Below are 17,537 nucleotides of genomic sequence, written 5' to 3' on the forward strand. Positions count from 1 at the left end.
AAAGACCTGATTTTCTGTAACTCAAACCAAGATGCTTTGTTAGGATGTGGCTGTTGTGCCACAACACATCCAATACTGACAAAGAAGAATCAAGACAACATAAAAACTGGTAAGCAAATATATACTTGAAAAAAAAAAAAAAAACACTCTTAATACTGAAAATTGCATTTTAATTGAAAGAGAACCAACATATCTAGAGGACAGTTACAATTTCAAGTACTCTTGGAATTACAGCTAGGTAGGATTTTACTAAGGTCAGTAGAATTATACTTTATATATAGAGCTTAATCTTTAATATCAGTCAAACTGATATTAGCAATCAAGCAATGTACCATCACCATTACAAAATGCTGCTCTACAGATATCAACATTGCACTTCATGCTCATCTTTGTCTTATTTTCTTAATAAAACAAATGAACTTTTTTTTTTTTTCCTTAAATTAGTACTGAATTTATACTGCTTTTCTGGAAACCATAAAGGTTACTAATTTATGGTATTATTTTTTTCAAAATTATTTATAACATCACTCCCCTCTTAAGTAAAGATACTTAGCCAATTTACTGGTGGCTACTGAGCATGGACAAAGGGGACCACACTTTGGCACAGAGTAGCTAACCAAATTCATCGTTTAGATTTACTTTTCCTTCTGTTTAAATTATTCATAGAAAAACCAGTTTTTTTGGTGTATAGGCACTAAAGATTTTATAAATCCAAATAAACATCAAAAAAGTACAAGTTTATTATTCTATATTGTTGGCCAGTGGCGTGGATGGCTATTCTTTATTTTGAGTTCTTCTGTCACATCATACAACAAAACTAGTACAAATGTGATGCAATGCCCATGTGTGTGTTTGTACATATGTAAAAACAAAAATAAAATTGAGGCTCACACTACACTCACACTGTAACTTCTAAAATAGCATAGGAATGCCCATAATAATTTCAACAAACACTAACACTCTTTATGAAAGATACCCAATTACAAAAGTCATAATAATATTTTATTGCTTCATTTTGTGTTATCATGTAATAATTTCATACAGAGAGGACTTGTAATTATCTGGAGTGGCTGGGAAATAAATTTTCCTGCATAACTGAAACCTGAATAATCCTCAAAATGAAAGAAAAATTTGTAAATGTGACAAAAACAAATTTATTTACATACATATTCATGTTTATGAAAGTTTGATTGTTTGTTTGTTATTTGGTTTTTAGGAGCATTAGCAACTAAGGCCATATTGCTCCGGAAATATGCGGTGGTCATTCCCTTGACCTTTCCGCATTCTCCGCATTTGGAGGTGACAGGCTTGAATCCCGGTCTAATCAATAAGCGTGTGCTACGCACTGCTGCTCCTTCCCACCTGGCTACGGAGGCACCCATTTATGAAAGTATACTACAGCACAGGAAAACTGAGTGTTGAAAGCCAGCATGGATCCTGGAGCAACCAGTCTTATCAGGCTGGACTTTTATTCCCCATTGGAGCCCTGGACTTCAATTCCAGGCCCCCCCCCCTTGCTGCACAATGTCCAAGCCTAGGCAGTTGATTTGCCTGCTCCCACAAAAACTAATGAGGAAGATATGATATGTACATATAATTTAATATATACATATTTTGTGAAAAATAAAAACAATGACATTTGCTTTTTCTCTTGGTTACCATTCATAAATTTTATTATGTATATTTAAAAGCAAGGTGTTGTCAGTGAAAGTGGTATTTTCTTGTTGTTCCACATAGTCAAGTAGAGACTCCAATAAAGTAAAAAAGCAGGATAAACCAGAGCCACCGAAACCCTGGTTAATTGACTCCCAGAAATTCAAGGGTCTTGTATCATGATGTGTAATGTCAATTCCATCTGTTGAAATGTAATATTTATAATTAAATTTTTGCAAAATTTTAGAATGTACTATTTCTAACAAATTGTTCTTTTTATTAAAAAATCCTTGTTAAGAGGAGATTAATGCAGTTATGGGTAGGGAATCTGCTTCCCTCTTAGTCATTTCCAACTTCACTCCTACTATCACAATGGTTGATTAATCTTAATATGGGATGTGTCTTTTTGTTTGTACATGTGTGTGTGTGTGTGTTCATGGGTAGATTTGCATGTTGTGCTGGCAGAAAGACATGGAATAATTATTGGGGAAAATTTTGTGTCCTCCATCTGAGATCAGCTCAGTATTTGCATTAAGAATTCTACAAATTATTATATCACAATAATTGTTTTTGTTATCAGTGTCACATTCCAAAACCTCTACTGCTTTGTTGGACCAATGCACAACTAATCTCAATTATCAGAAAATCAAAGTACTGTAAACAAAAGGAGATGAGGTCAGAAGACCACAACTGACCAATATGATATGTTAAGCACATACACTTTGACCTTAATTTCTAAAGCCTACCTCTGTTAAACTTTAATTGTAAAAACGTTCTAAAAAATTACAGTGACTGTAATCCTTAACAAAAAATAAATAAATAATTGTAATTAACACATTTTTTAAAATTATTATTAAATTCGGTTACCAGAAAAATTCATCTATAGAATTAGCATTAGTAAAAGCACATGATGCAAGAAAGCAATCCTATATAGCACTAGCCAAAAAAAAAAAAAAAATTCTCATTTCACCCATCCACTTAGTCCAAATGTTTGTCTAGTTCTGACTTGAATCTATTTAAGCTGTCAACTTCTACAACAACAGATGGAAGTTTGTTCCAGTAATCAACTACCCGCTGGCTAAAGGCAAACTTCTGCATATCTATCCTACAACTGTCTTTCTTCAATTTGAATTTATGCTCTCTCAGGCAATCATTCTGAGCAAGAAGAGGAATCACATCAGCATTAAACGTGCTCAAATCATTCAAGGATTTATACACCTCAATCAGATCACCTTGTAGGTGGTGTCTAGTCTCCAGACACTGTAATTTGCAAAACTTAAACCTTTCTTCGTAAGAGCAAAACTTTGTTCCATTCACTAATCTTGTTGCCTTTCTCTGTACTCATTCCAGCAGCTCTAAATCCTTAAAACGAGACCTCCAAATCTGTATACAGTACTCAAGGTGTGGCCTGACCATTGCCATATACAAGGGGATAATCACCTCCTTATCCCGGCTAGAAAAATTCCTGTATATCATTGACAAACACCATGAGCTAGCTACTCTTGCAGTCGTCTGCACTGCTCAGAAAACTTCATATCTGCCTGCACAATTATACCCAGGTCCTTTTCATTCTCTACCACTATCAGTGTAGTACCACACGGTTGCTACATTACTCTGGAGGTTACTGCTTCCCATATGCAGTACTTTACATTTGTCAATGTTAAACTTCAGTTGCCACCTCTCAGCCCATCTACTCAACTCCTCTAGATGCTGTTGCAGCAACATACTGTCATCAGTGTCATTCACAACCCTGTCAACCTTCATATCATCTGCAAAACTTGGACATTAAGCCTGATATACCATCATCAATAACAACCCTGCCAACCTTCATATCATCTGCAAACTTGAACATTAAGCCTGATATACCGTCATCAATATCATTAATAAATATAGAAAACAACAGTGGACCCAACAATGAACCCTGGGGGACTCCACTAATAACACTGTCCATTGATTACCACTCTCTGTCTTCTCCCACTCAACCATCCCTTTATCCATAGCAGAAATTTGCCTCCAATGCCACACCGCTCCAATTTGTGCAGCAGTCTTCCATGTGCAACAATATCAAAAGCCTTTCTAAGATCCAAATATATGATATCAAAATTATTCTTTGGATCCAGTTCCTTTGTGACCACATCATAGTATCCAATCAAATTGGTCAGACAAGACTTCCCCTTAACAAACCCATGCTGTCTGAGCTATAACTGAATTCTTGACTGCAGTGCTTCTTTAACCAGCACTCCATTAATTTCCCCAGAACAGAAGTTAAACTAATAGTCTGCAATTACTTGTGTCACCCTTTGATCATACTTTGTGAATTGGGGTCACATTTGCACATGTACAGTCCATGGGTGCCTCCCCTGAGTCCAAGGAAGCTCTCATAATTATGGCTAAGGGTTTGCTTACGTCCTTTTCTGCTTCCTTTAATATAACTGGATAGATCCCATCCACTCCAGGTGCCTTTCTTATGTTTATATACAACAATTTCTCCTCCACTTTGCTCTCAGTTATTATAAAATAATATAACTCACTGCCAGAGTTTAATTCGCCTATGGCATTGCTCTCTCTGAATAACTCCCGATGTGTGAATATGGATGCAAAATACTCATTTAGTTTGTTAGCTACCTGAGCAGGATCACCAACAGTTGAATCATCGTTATCAAGTGGACCAATCTGATACATCCCCTTACTTCCTTTTCCAAAGATTTCTCGTAGTCTGCCTTTGCCTGGGCAGAATTTCCATATTCTGCCCCATATTTTTTTAACTTTTCTTTTGACAAAATACAAACCCCATTTCAATTTGGATACTACAATGAAAATAACCATTAAAAAATGATTCCATCAACAACCAAATTAATTTTCTGAGGAAGGTACACAGATTGGTGAAGTAATTGGGTGCATCTCTAATTGCTAAAGGTAACTTTCTTAAAATTTTTCAAAAATTGAATTTCTCAATGCTCAAACAAGAGTTAACTGAGTAACTCTCATATTTGTCTATTCCAAAATAATGAACAGCTTACAAAACTAAGCACACACCTGATCATTAAAGTTTTTGACTCACTCAATAAGGGTTAAAGTTATTTAAATTATAATTTGCTTACATCATTAATCGATTATATAGGAGCATGGTGTTTATTCCTTGAGTTAGCAAAAACTCATTTTTATATCTAATTTTGAAATTAATATTTTATATAATTATACATTAATTTACATTTGATCTGTGAATCTGTAGCAAGTGTTGTAAAGTTGACTGAGTTTTCATACCCATTTCCTTTCTAAGCATCCTAGTACCTATACGGTACATTTCCACTTTTTTTTTCATGACTACATTTCGTTTTATAATAACATAAACCTATCTGAACTTTTATTTTTTAATTATGCCATGACTTGTTTTTGCACATAAATGAACTTGAAGAAGAGTTTATTTTTATTATTAGTAGTTGTAATAGAAAGTTGTAATAGATGCAAGAAAGCAAGCTTGTACACCATCAGAAAAAAAAAAACAAAAAAGCAAACACTTCCAACACATTGCACCTGTCCATCCCCTCTAACAGTATCTAGTTCTTTCTTGAATTTATTTAAACTACCCACCTCCACAACACCAGATGGGAGTCAGCAGTGTAAGTGTAGCCAGGATTTTTTGTCAGCAAGTACATTCACAAAAAAGAGGCCAATTGCCTAATGATAAAAAGTGCCACAATACCAGATTTTGGATCAGGGGTACAATGTACTTTCTGATCCTACCCTGGCTACACCACTGATGGGAGTTCATTCCAGCAATCAACCATTCTCCAGCTGAAGGCAAATTTCCACACGTCTGACCTGCAACCAGACCAAGAGCTGAGCAAGAAGGATTCCATCGGCACTGAGCTTACTCAATCCATTCAAGGCCTTAAAAACCTCAATCAGATTTCCTTGCTTAGTTTCCAGATGCTGCAATTTGCAAAACTAGGCTTTTCCTAGTAAGAAAATTCTTTTGCTCTCCTCACCAGTTTTGTTCAGGGTACACAATCAAGTTTATGGCACTACTTATTGTACTTTAACAGCAGGAAAAAATCCTATATGGAAAAAATATGGCAGAAGTGGCCTCAAAACATTTCTGCACAAATTAACATTTTAAATGGCTGAACTGGACATTTTGACAAAATCCTATTTTCACAAAACTGTAGAAGTTGCTTAGTCATACTTCTTAACGGCAAGTTTCAAGTTCTTTGTTTATTATTTATTTCACCATAATAGCTGCAATTTTTATTATAATTTCTGGTATTTTAAACATTGTGTCAATAAAAAATGAGCTCTTATTTTAAAACAGATACTTTTTTTTATTATATTTTCATTATAAAAAACATGGGGTACAACAGCTAACCAAATATGGAAGTTGCATATGTCTATGTTGATCGCTCATTGCTATTAGCATGTATGAGGGTGGTTCAATAAAGAATTGCCCTGACCTAGCTGCAGAGGTGCTAACCTGTTGATTCTTGGCACAGGTTTTAGTCTTTCTCTACATAGCTACCATGCGGATTTACACATTTTTCCTATTAGTGGATGAGGCTACTGATACCATTTTTGCAGAAGTGGTGAGGTTGGTCTTTGAACCATGACTCTTGCAGAAATTAGTGTCTTGTCGTCAGGGGAGTGGGTCCCCAGAAAAAATGATTTGAGGGAAGGAAACAAGAAGACGTCCGATGGTGCAAGATCAGGTGAGTAGGCTGGATGGGGTAGTATTTCATATCCACAAGTGGCCGCTTGTGTTGTTGCAATTTCAGAAGTGTGAACTGGAGCAGTGTCTCAAAGCATTTTCACACCTTTGGACAGCATGCCACGCCGACTGTTTCGATTTTCTCCCGTAATTTTGTGAGTAAGTTGGCATAATAGGCACCTGTAATTGTTCTACTTTTCGGTAGGTAATCAGTCATTATTACGCCTTTCTCATCCCAAAACACTGCCAGCAAGACCTTTCCTGCTGACGCTTGGGTCCTTGCTTTCTTGGGGGTGGGGAACTATGATGTCTCCATTCCATGGACTGCTTTTTACTTTCAGGGTCCAAATGGTATATCAAACTTCCATCCTGAGTGATTAGACAAGAGAAAAAGTCTTCCACATTTTTTTGACACAGGGCTAACAACTGTTGTGATTTCTGTTTTCGATCAGCCTTCTGGAAACCAGTCAATAATCGGGGAATCCATCTTGCACTCAATTTCCGTAAATGGAGTTGGTCATGAAGGACTGTTTCAACAGAGCCCACACTAATCTTCACCTCCTGGGACAATTCATGCACATATATTCGGCAATCTTCCATGATTAATGAATTCACTTTTCCGATCATGCTATCATCAATGGCTGAATGGGGACAACCTGGAATGGGCTCAGATTCTACTGATGTCCGACCACACCTAAACTATCTATGGCAGTGCTTCACAATGCCATAGGATGGGGCTTCATCCTTATATACAGCAGTCATCTCCTCGTGGATTTCTTTAGGAGATTTCCCCCTTAAAGAACAGATACCGGATTACAGCTCTGGCTTCAACTTTGTCCATGGTGCTACTTCATCACACGTTTAGCTCTGTAAGAAAAAAAACAAATTAAGACACGGCTGAAATTTTACACCTTTAGTACAGAGATATGTATGATGCTACACACAAAATATGACTCTGCGATATGTGGAAGTAGGTGAGGGCGATTCTTTATTGAACCACCCTCGTAGGGTTAAGTTTTGCAAATTACAGTGTCTGGAGACTAGGCACCTGCGAGATGATCTGATATTGGTGTATATAAAAACTTGAATGGTTTGAGAAAGCTCAATGCTGATGGGATTCTTCCTCTTGCAGATTAATTGTCTGAGGGGACATAAATTCAAATCGAGGAAAGACAGTTGTAGAACAGATGTGTGGAAATTTGCCTTTAGCCAGCAAGTGGTTGATTGCTGGAACAAATTTCCATCTGTTGTTGTAGAAGTTGACAACTAGAGAAACATTTGGAGCAAATCAATGGGAGAAATGGGAACATTTTTTTTTTCTTTTTGGCTGATGCTATATAAGCTTGCTTTCTTGCATCATATGTCTCAACCAATGTCCTAAAAATTTTTAAAAAAATGTTCTTGTTTATACTCCAGCACAACCACCAGGTCAGTAGAGTTTACAATAAACTAATGAATACAAATTGTTAATACTATTTAGCAGTCACAGGCTCGAACCCTGGTCCACTCAAAGAGCGTGTGCTACCACACTCGCACTCCTGACCACTTAGCTACGTCAGGCCTAAAATAAATTTTCTGTTTATAATCTGGAACAACAACCAGGTACTAGAGTTTTACAATAAATCGTCGATACAAATATTTATCGTATTTAGTAGTCACGGACTTGAACCTCCCATCTACTCAAGGAACGGATGCTATGCACTCTCGCTCCTGACCACTCGGCTACGTCAGTCCTTAATTATGTACATGTTTTATCAACACCAAAAGGAAGGCTATATGGTGGCTTGAAGTATATTCCTCAAATTTGTAGATAGAGCCCTCTAACCACCACGGTGACTCTACTTCATCATATGAGGTTAAATACCAAACAAAATTTATGTATATCATCTTCCTCTATTTCCCCAGTGTCACAATAACCTTTACTGTTATCACACAACTGCTGTTGCAGGGCACTGATTTCAAAAAAGTGTGCTCAAGAAAATGTTAACATTTCCAAAATCAGCAAGAATTAGATGACTTCAGTCTTACAAAATCCAATGCACAGCCTTTGACAGCTCATCTAAAAGATGGAATTTGGACATTCTACAATATAAGCAATATGTTAGGTATAGAATTCATTACATTATAGAATATAAATATTTTGTTTATATTCTATAATTTGTATTCGTATGGGTTGATGCTTGGCATGGATCATTTGAGTTCCTTTTCCTAAAAAAGAAATTTCTGGTTCTTTGTTCAACTGCACAGATACGATTTTCTTTTCTTTCTTTTTTTCTTCTTTTTAAGAAGCTAGTATTATCATAATCTGTCAAAGTGGTATTTGTTCAACAGCCCAATGAGAAGCCTGTTTAGCTTCATAATGAAAAAATTTTCTACATGGTAGATTTATAGCTTACTCATTTCACATGGAAAAAGGTTGAAAGTGTGAAACTTCTGATGAAACAAATCAACTATGAAAGGTAGAAATGGGATGTTCCTAAGGGTTTCAAGATACTAGGATTCTTTCTTGGATTACCTGGTTTGGTTACTTAGCTGAAGTATCCTTGCTTCCTATGTCTATGGCATAGCAGAGCAATGGCCAGCACTATATCAGAAGAGAATGATCTGTTAGACAGTCAGCAAAGCCTGGTAAATAGGATGCAGTTAACAATGTCCAGGTCAAAACTAAGAAGGTCTCTTGCTGCTACCACCACACATTTAGCTAGGGCCAACAAAGCAGTTCAAAACTTGGGATTCTCAGAGTGAGGCTCAACGTTCCCAAAAGTCTCTGAATTAAAAATGAAAGGTGGCATATTTATGGATTACAGGGCAGACAGATGAAGACATCTAAAGGGATTATAAACAAAATGTTTGCTGTTCAAAAAAAAAAAAAAGAAGCCAGGTAGACACTTGAACCTATGGTATATGACGAGTTTTTAAGTAATAACAAGAATGGAAAACTACATACAAAGAAAATTTGACTGAATAGTAGAGAAACCGAATTGCCAAATATCCCTAAAAATGCACAATTTGCACCTGCACTTTTTCTGACTGAATTTGGGTGAAGCGAATAAAAAGCAAAGGTGACATTTCTGTCACCTTTGCATTTGGCAATGGGGATAAGGTAGCGGGAGAACATAGGAATGCTTGATCCATGATGATCATGATGATTAGAAAAGAAAAACATTAAGTGTTCATTTCTGACTTGTCCTAATTTATCACCCTCTAGCAAATCGACCTTAAATTATTTGTTCTCAGATTATTTATGGCTGTCTTTTGTTAAATAGATGTAACCACTTTAAGTTCATAAAACATGATAATAAACACATAGAGTTAATATTAATTGGGCTGGCCATGATTCAGTAGTAAACACAAGTAAGGTAGTTGCAAGTTTGGGCACATATGCTGTCACAAAAAATGCATGACCCATTGTGAATTGTAGCACCCCTGAAAATCTGGCTGCCCTTAATAATTCAATGTGTATGAAGTCACAATGAATATGTAAACTTATCTAGTCATAGGATTAAACAACACAAGCAACTGGTGTTTGATCATACAAAAAGTGCCACTGATAATAAACATGGGATTATAAAAAAATCCTTCATTTATTTATAATTACATACAAGTTTGATAATTTGTTTTTAAATTTCTAGGGATTAAATGGAAAAAAAATATACCATTTTGGGGGAGGGGGGGAGAAACAGGCTTCTCCCAAGAAATGGAAAAAAGTCTATTTTAATTTTGTGAAATTTAAAAATAATAAAAAAATTGCAAGAAATGAAGATAAATAGAAAATAATTAATTTGTTATATGGTGTAACAAATTAATGGTGTTTAATGTAAGGAAGGCAAGTTTTCTCCAAAATTTATTTGTGGTGTTTCCTGCAAAAATATGGAATTATCAATAAATCTTTTTTTTTTTAATGTGCTGCAAAGAAAATGGTTAGTTAAAAAAAAAAACTATTCCAACTTGGGAGCTGGATATTATCATTCTTCTCTTTCTTGGTGATTCCCTTTTTTTTCTCTCTCACACACAGGGCAACTTAGGAAATTTTTTTTTTGGCTGGTGCAGCATAAGCCTCAGGCTTCCTTGCACCATATAGCTAATAATAATAAAGTAGAGCAGAAGGACAAGGCAATCCCTGTGCTCAACGGCGAAAAAGTCGCATAGACATCTTGGAATAAATTAAGGAAAGATCTGATAATTTAATTAGTGCTGAGTTTGACTACATACTATTCCCCTTCCATTACGGATGTGTTTTTTTTTTTTTTTTTTCTAACAGCAAAAAAAAAGGCATCATTCAGCATCCCATTCATCATAATTATAACAAAAACCAAAACCTAAATCGCAAAGTAACTTGTAAGTACAGCGAAACAGTTTTTTTTTTAATGATAACCTTCAATATATATATACTTTTTTTTAATTCGATAACCTTCGTATATAGTTTTTTTCAATCTGATAAAAAACATAAACAGTTTTTTTAAACTGTAAATGACATGAAGGTCGCAAAAATGTATATTGAAGGTTATGTTTTATTTTAAAGTTTTGATAACCTTCAATACGTCAAAGAAATCTGGAAGTAGGAGAACATGTTTACCCTACATCACCTAATCCACGACTAGTGACCGGGGGTAATTTATTTCTTAACACCTGTTTCTGAAGGACAGACATAACTCAAAACACACTTCTGTTGCACAACCGAAACCGCGATATACAAGTTCAAACTCTAGCATGTTATAAAAATTGCATGTGTAGTTTTCTAAACCCTCCACAAGGTAGCGCTATATAAACCACAGCCAGAAATCTGTTTGCAGGTTTGACCACAGAGAGTAAGTTACTACTCCGTGGGATTGACCACGGTATTGTTACAGAGTACGGTATACGAAGAGGTCTTTATCTTGAATACAGAAGTATGATGCAAAATAAAAATAGGCGAGATATAATTTATTTATTTATTTGAAATAATGCAATACTTATAGCGATATAACCCTAGTTCACCATGGCACATAAATACACACAAAATAAGATTTTCACTTGAATATGTAATAAATGCTCTTGTTTGTACTTCGGCTGGACCATTAGTGGAATTTACAAAAAAATATCAATACAAACGTTAATCAGGTTTCAACCCCAGTCCATTCAAAGATCACAACGATACCGAACTCCTGCTCCTGATCACTCGGCTACATCAAGCCTAGATAATGAACACTAATATGCAACTAATTATGGCTCTGAACAAAGTGTTATTTTAAACAGAACAGTGCAAAGGTTCTTGGGGACCCGGATGCAAAAGTAATTAAGGGGGCCTCGTTTATTTATGTTGAGACTATTCATCATCATCATCATCAGCCATTTTCAATCCACTGCAGGGTGAAGGCCTCTCCAGAACTTTCCAGTTCCTTCTGTTTTGAGCACTGGCCATCCATTTACTACTCAAAAACTCATGAATTTCATCTATCCATCTCCGCCTTTGTCTTCCAGGTTTTCTTCTAGCTCCTCTTGGGTACCATTCTGTTATTTTCTTAGTCCATCTGTCATCATGTCTTCGAGCTATGTGTCCTGCCCAAGACCATTTTAGTTCTTTAGTTTTGATAAGAATGTCCTTTACTTGAGTTTGCTGCCTAATCCATGTGTTTTTGTTCTTATCTAACAGTCTGATTCCCAATATAATTCGTTCCATTCTTCGCTGTGTAGTTCTTAGCTTCTCTTCCATTCTTTTGGTGAGTGCCCAAGTTTCACTTCCATAAGTCATGGTGGGGAGTATACATTGATTCATTATTTTACGTTTCAGACAAACTGGGATATTGCTCTTCAGTATGTGACTATATTTCCTGAATGCTATCCATCCAAAATTTATTCTTCTCTTGACTTCCAGCCATTTATCATTATTACAGCTAATAACTTGTCCCAGATAAGTATATGACTCCACCTTTTCAATTACTGCTCCTTCAATCATTATTTCCCTTTCCGTGGTATACTTGTTCATCATTACTTTTGTTTTAGCCATATTCATCTTTAGTCCAAAATCCTTACTAACTGTGCATAACTGATTAAGATTTTCCTCTAATTCTTTGGGATCGTGGCTTATGACCACAATGTCATCTGCAAATCGTAAATGGTTTAGGTACTCTCCGTTCACATTGACTCCTTTCTGCGACCAGTCTAATCTTCTGAAGGCTTCCTCAAGGGCAGCAGTAAACAGCTTCGGAGATATTGTGTCTCCTTGTCGAACTCCTTTCTCGATTTTAAATTTGCTACTGTCTTTGTCTAGTCTAATAAAGGATGTAGCACTCTCATATATTTTCTTCAAAATCATAATATATGGAGTATCTATGCCTTGTCTTTCCAGTGCCCGAAACATTGCCTTATGCTGTATGGAGTCAAATGCCTTTTCATAATCCACAAATGCCAGGCATAATGGTGTTTTATATTCATTTGCTTTCTCCATTAGCTGTGATATTACATGAAGGTGATCCATAGTTGAGAATCCTGTCCTAAAGCCAGCTTGCTCTTTCGGTTGATTCTCATCAAGTATTCTTTTTAATCTGTTAGTAATGACCCTTGTGAACTACTTGTAGATATGGGATAACAAGCTGATTGGTCTATAATTTCCAATTTCTGATTTATCTCCTTTCTTATGCAGCAAAACTATGATTGCATTATTCCACTGCTTAGGCATCACACCTTTTCTAATGCACTTTGTGAAAAGCCTTGCCAGTTTTTGTGTTATGTCTCTTCCTCCCAATTTTAACAACTCTACAGTAACTTCATCTTCCCCCGGGGCTTTCCGATTCTTCATTTTCTTCAATGCATGTTCTACCTCATCAGGAAGAATATCGGGTATGTTGTATGTGTTGCTACTTTGCAATCCATCTTCCCCACTGCTGGTATCATTCCCTCGCTCCTTGTATAATTCTCTATAGTAGTCTTCTGCTACTTGAATTATGCCTTCTCTGTTGAGACTATTATGGTTCCCTCAATTGGAGGCCCCAAGATCGGAAACGTGGTGCAGCGAATCCAACGCACCTCCCATTTGCACGTCCCTGATTATACAGTATATGGATAATAACATGCTAAATACCCTTGATCAGGCTGATTAAACATAATAGGAAGACATCAGAACTTAAAAAAATAAAAAATTTATTTTAGCACACCATAAGTCAGCTTCCTTAACCAATTTTGTGAAGGGAGGGCAGATGAATCAAGGGACAGGGCGGGGTAGCTATCGGTGAACACCAGACTCAGATGAATAATTCGTTCTAAGAAGAGGTAAGGAGAGAGTGTGCTGAAGACGGAATTTGCAGGACGAACGCGCCAAGGAATAAGTGTTATAAGAGGTGACGAATCAATACAATTATGAGCCCTATTATAAAAGAAGCAGAAAGACTGAAGATTGTGTGTCTCAAATTGAGAGGAACTGCGATGGAACTCGATATGTTTCTTGAGACAAAGAAAAGCGAATAATTTTGATTTGAGTACGTTCAGGAAGGTCCAAAAGATATTTCTGGTTGGGGAGGGGGAGCTATGAATATACAGCATGTGAAAAAACGAATAAGGATACTTTTCTGCACAAAAAACCCGAGTTTCCAGGAGAAAAATCCATGGATCACTGGTTTGAGAACGACCTAACTCAGTAGGTCTGCGCGTTATTGACGGAATTTGAACAAGGGAATTTTCCACACGGTGTGGGGAGGACTGTGATTATCCTGAGCTACCACAAGAGTTGTAGGAGACCAAATAATAACACAATAATCAACGACATTAGGTAAAATTAGTTGGTTTAAATTTTTTTTTATCTGCATCATGATTTGTGTCAACCAATAACCAGCCTGACTTCTTGTTAGCATTTGAAAGTCAATTATTATCTTCTAGTGCATATTTTAATGCACTACGAAATTGGTGACTTCTTTTTTTACAAGAACAAAGAATTTAATTGCTTCTGACAGACAAACTTAGCCAAATATTCCAACCACTACAACAAGAGTATATGCTCCTTTCAAGATGTTTTGTTTCGTAGGTGGTTTCGAATGTTTAAAGATGAACGTGATTCAATCACAAACAAACATCGGCGGTCCTGGATCCGTAACACCTGCTGTCACCAGAGAAACCATAAATATTCCTTCAGTAATCGTGAGAGGAGATCATCGTTTAACAGTAAAGCAATTGACAGAGATGTTGAGAATATTGGTGGAAAGCACGTACGGTATTCTCCATGATCATTTGCATATGACACGTGTTTGTGCACTCTGAATTCCAAGACTACTCATACTTAAGCAGCAGAGTCGGAACTAGGCAATTCTGCGCCTAGGTAAAAAGGTAGTCAATCTTTCAGTAGTGTAGCTAGGGTCGACAACGCCCGGGAGAAAACTTGTCTATCGACCCTCATTGTGAGAGATAATTCCTTCAGTTTGCGCCCCTGAAGCTCGGCGCCCGGGGGAAACTCAACCCCCATGCACCTCAATTGCTACACCACTGCAATCTTTATGAATTTATAAAAAGTACTATTACATGTAGGTCAGTGCAAAAACATCATTTTAACGTATCCATCTACCAAAGTAGTTAAATTAATTAAATAAATTGGCATCGTTTTTGTTATATCTCATATTGTGAATACCTTCACAACGAGTTTCCATAGTATTGCACTATCTCGAAAAAATAACACTTCACCAGTGGAGAAGAAAACTGTTATTTATTTTCAGCGGATACCACCACCCGGACGGCACTGTTTCAAACTTTTGGTGGCTTCTCTTCGGTGGATGGGCAGGTACCCTGATGATGCAATAGTGACACTAGGGTACCTAAATTTTATAGTCTTTATAAAAATTACCATTGTAACGGTCTACGATTTGCATATATTTATTAATAAAATAATTTAAATAATACAATGAATATATCAGAGAAAAACAAACTTACAAATATTCGTTTATATCTACAGAGAATTTAGTTCTATATCAACTAGGCTTCCTTGCACCATGTACATAATAATAATAATAATAATAATAATAATAATAATACAATATGTCAGCAAATTGCATGTGTTCTTTGGTCGAATTGCTGGTTATTGGACGAAAAACTAGTTTACGAAAAAAAAAAAAAAAAAAACCATTGTACCATCGCTGAGACATATTAACTCAGCCAAGTTGTGAAACAGATCCTATAAATTTCTCCCGTCGCTAACGGGTTCGAACTGAAGTCTTTTCCATCCGGTGTGTGGAGGAATGTAATTATACTAACGTGATTATATTAAGATATATAGATAATCAGATAATCACTAACGTGATTATCTACGAGGGCTGCGAAGATTCAGTGGCGGACAAAAAAACTGCATCATCTTAAAAAGATAGTAACATTTATAGTAAAACGTATAAGATATTGTTTGATTACAGTCATTTTATTGGCCTTGTCTGACTTTGTCTGGCACATTATAAATTCTAAATCCAAGTTTGAACTAGCTATTATGTCGACTTCGAGGGCGCCTTCGACACTGTCTGGTGGAACAGCGCCCTTGAACGTCTCCCAGAATCTCCTTTCATATGTACAAATTATTTCAATACTATTTCTCTGACCGCTCAATAATTGTCAAGTCAAAATTCCTCCAAGTCTCTAGGAAGGTTTTTCGAGGGTGCCCCCAAGGTTCAGTCCCAGTCCTGGGGCCCCTTATCTGGAACATTGTGCTTCAAGACTAGCTGGGCCGCTCTCTCCAGAATTGCAAAATTTTTGCTTTCGCCGATGACCTGACAATTGTGGTCTCAGGCAGTTCTCGTGCAATGTTGGAGGTGAATGCAAACCAGATTTTAACTGACCTTGCCACCTGATCATTGGCTAAAAAAATTAATCCAGCGAAAACAAAAATGATGCTTTTTAAATCCAAATTAGATCTCAGGCGGACTTCCCGTCAAAATTTTGGCAAGCAGCTTCCTATAGTCACTGAGGCAAAACTTCTTGCGGTTATTATTGACCATAAGCTTTCCCTCTATCCTCATCTGATTCACATAAGTACCAAAATCAAAAAGTTCACAGGGTCAATTATTCGAATTTCCAGAGGAGAGTGGAGTCTGTCTAGGAAGTCACTCTTTCTCTACTATAATGCTGTTTTTCTGTCCATAGTCACCTATGCAGCAGGAGCTTGGTTTCATCGGGCTACCAATTCCAAAATGAAGTTAAAACTGAATTCCATTCAGCGGAGCATGCTCCTCTCTATTCTCAGAGTCTGTAGAACAGTTTCCACCGCTGCAGTGAAAGTTATTGCGGGGTCCCTCCCATTGGATCTATTTGACATCTATCGTGGCATCTGCTTTCGACACAAAAAAAAAAAATACCTTCAGAATTACTTGGTATCCAGCTAAATTTAAATGAAGATCCTAAAAAAGAGAAATCCAGATGGTTTAACGAGCTAATTAGCATCTGGCAGACCAGATGGGACACCACCGCACTTGGAGCGATGACAAGAAAATTCCTGCCTGATGTGACCTTCTTACTCTCTAAATCGGTTAAAACCTGGTGCTCTTTAACTATAGAAACTTCCTTTCTGGTAACTGGACATGGCTCTCTCAATCAAAAACTCTTTCAGTTTCGCTTTCATCACACCGATCTCTGCAGCTGCGGGTATACAGAAGAGTGGAGTCACCTGCTCCTTAACTGTGCAATCTACGACGATCTTAGGGTGAAGCTCCGAACTGACGTTCCAGATCTCTCTCCGAGACAAGAGGAAATGCTTCTGCATAATAAGAATCATCTCTCAGCTCTTCAGAACTTTGCCTCCGAGGTGTTTGCTCGCAGAAAAAGAATCAACGCCAGATTAGCGCACCAAAGCAATCCACCAAATACAAGTGTGTAAGCGGGACGATAGTTTGCTTCTCTGATTTATTTTCTTCTATGGTTCATGTTTGCATGAATTGTCTTTGCACTGATCCTAAAGGTCACCAGTTCCACATCTGAATTATTCTGGATACCAGAGTATTTATTGAAGACTACCCTTTTTTTTTGTTTTTCACACCAGCGCCAGTCTGTGTTTTTTTTTTTTTTTTTTTTTATCTTATCAGTCCCAGAATCTTCTTTTTTTTTTTACTTTTAGTTTATTATTATTTTGTTTTATTCTTTTATTTATTTATTTATTATTATTTTTTTTTTTTATCCCAACGTGTCTTTTTTTTTCCCTTGCTAATGATATATATATATATTTTTTTTAAACCAGCACCACGGG

General features: G+C 36.6%; 1 protein-coding gene across 1 annotated transcript in view; it reads right to left on the bottom strand.

The window, feature by feature from the left end:
* The window catches only part of LOC150089219 (protein phosphatase methylesterase 1), a 273,882-nt gene extending 262,805 nt beyond the window's left edge, over positions 1–11,077 (bottom strand). Inside the window, exon 1 of the mRNA XM_090390380.1 lies at positions 10,932–11,077. Coding sequence (XP_090246506.1) covers positions 10,932–11,005 — 74 coding nt within the window. The 5' untranslated portion in view covers positions 11,006–11,077. The remainder of the gene's footprint in view (positions 1–10,931) is intronic.
* Between the last annotated feature and the right edge of the window lie 6,460 nt (positions 11,078–17,537).

The sequence above is a fragment of the Mastigoproctus giganteus genome, chromosome 2, assembly GCF_048544385.1.
Source record: "Mastigoproctus giganteus isolate SK-2022 chromosome 2, ASM4854438v1, whole genome shotgun sequence".
In the NCBI taxonomy this organism is placed as follows: domain Eukaryota; kingdom Metazoa; phylum Arthropoda; class Arachnida; order Uropygi; family Thelyphonidae; genus Mastigoproctus; species Mastigoproctus giganteus.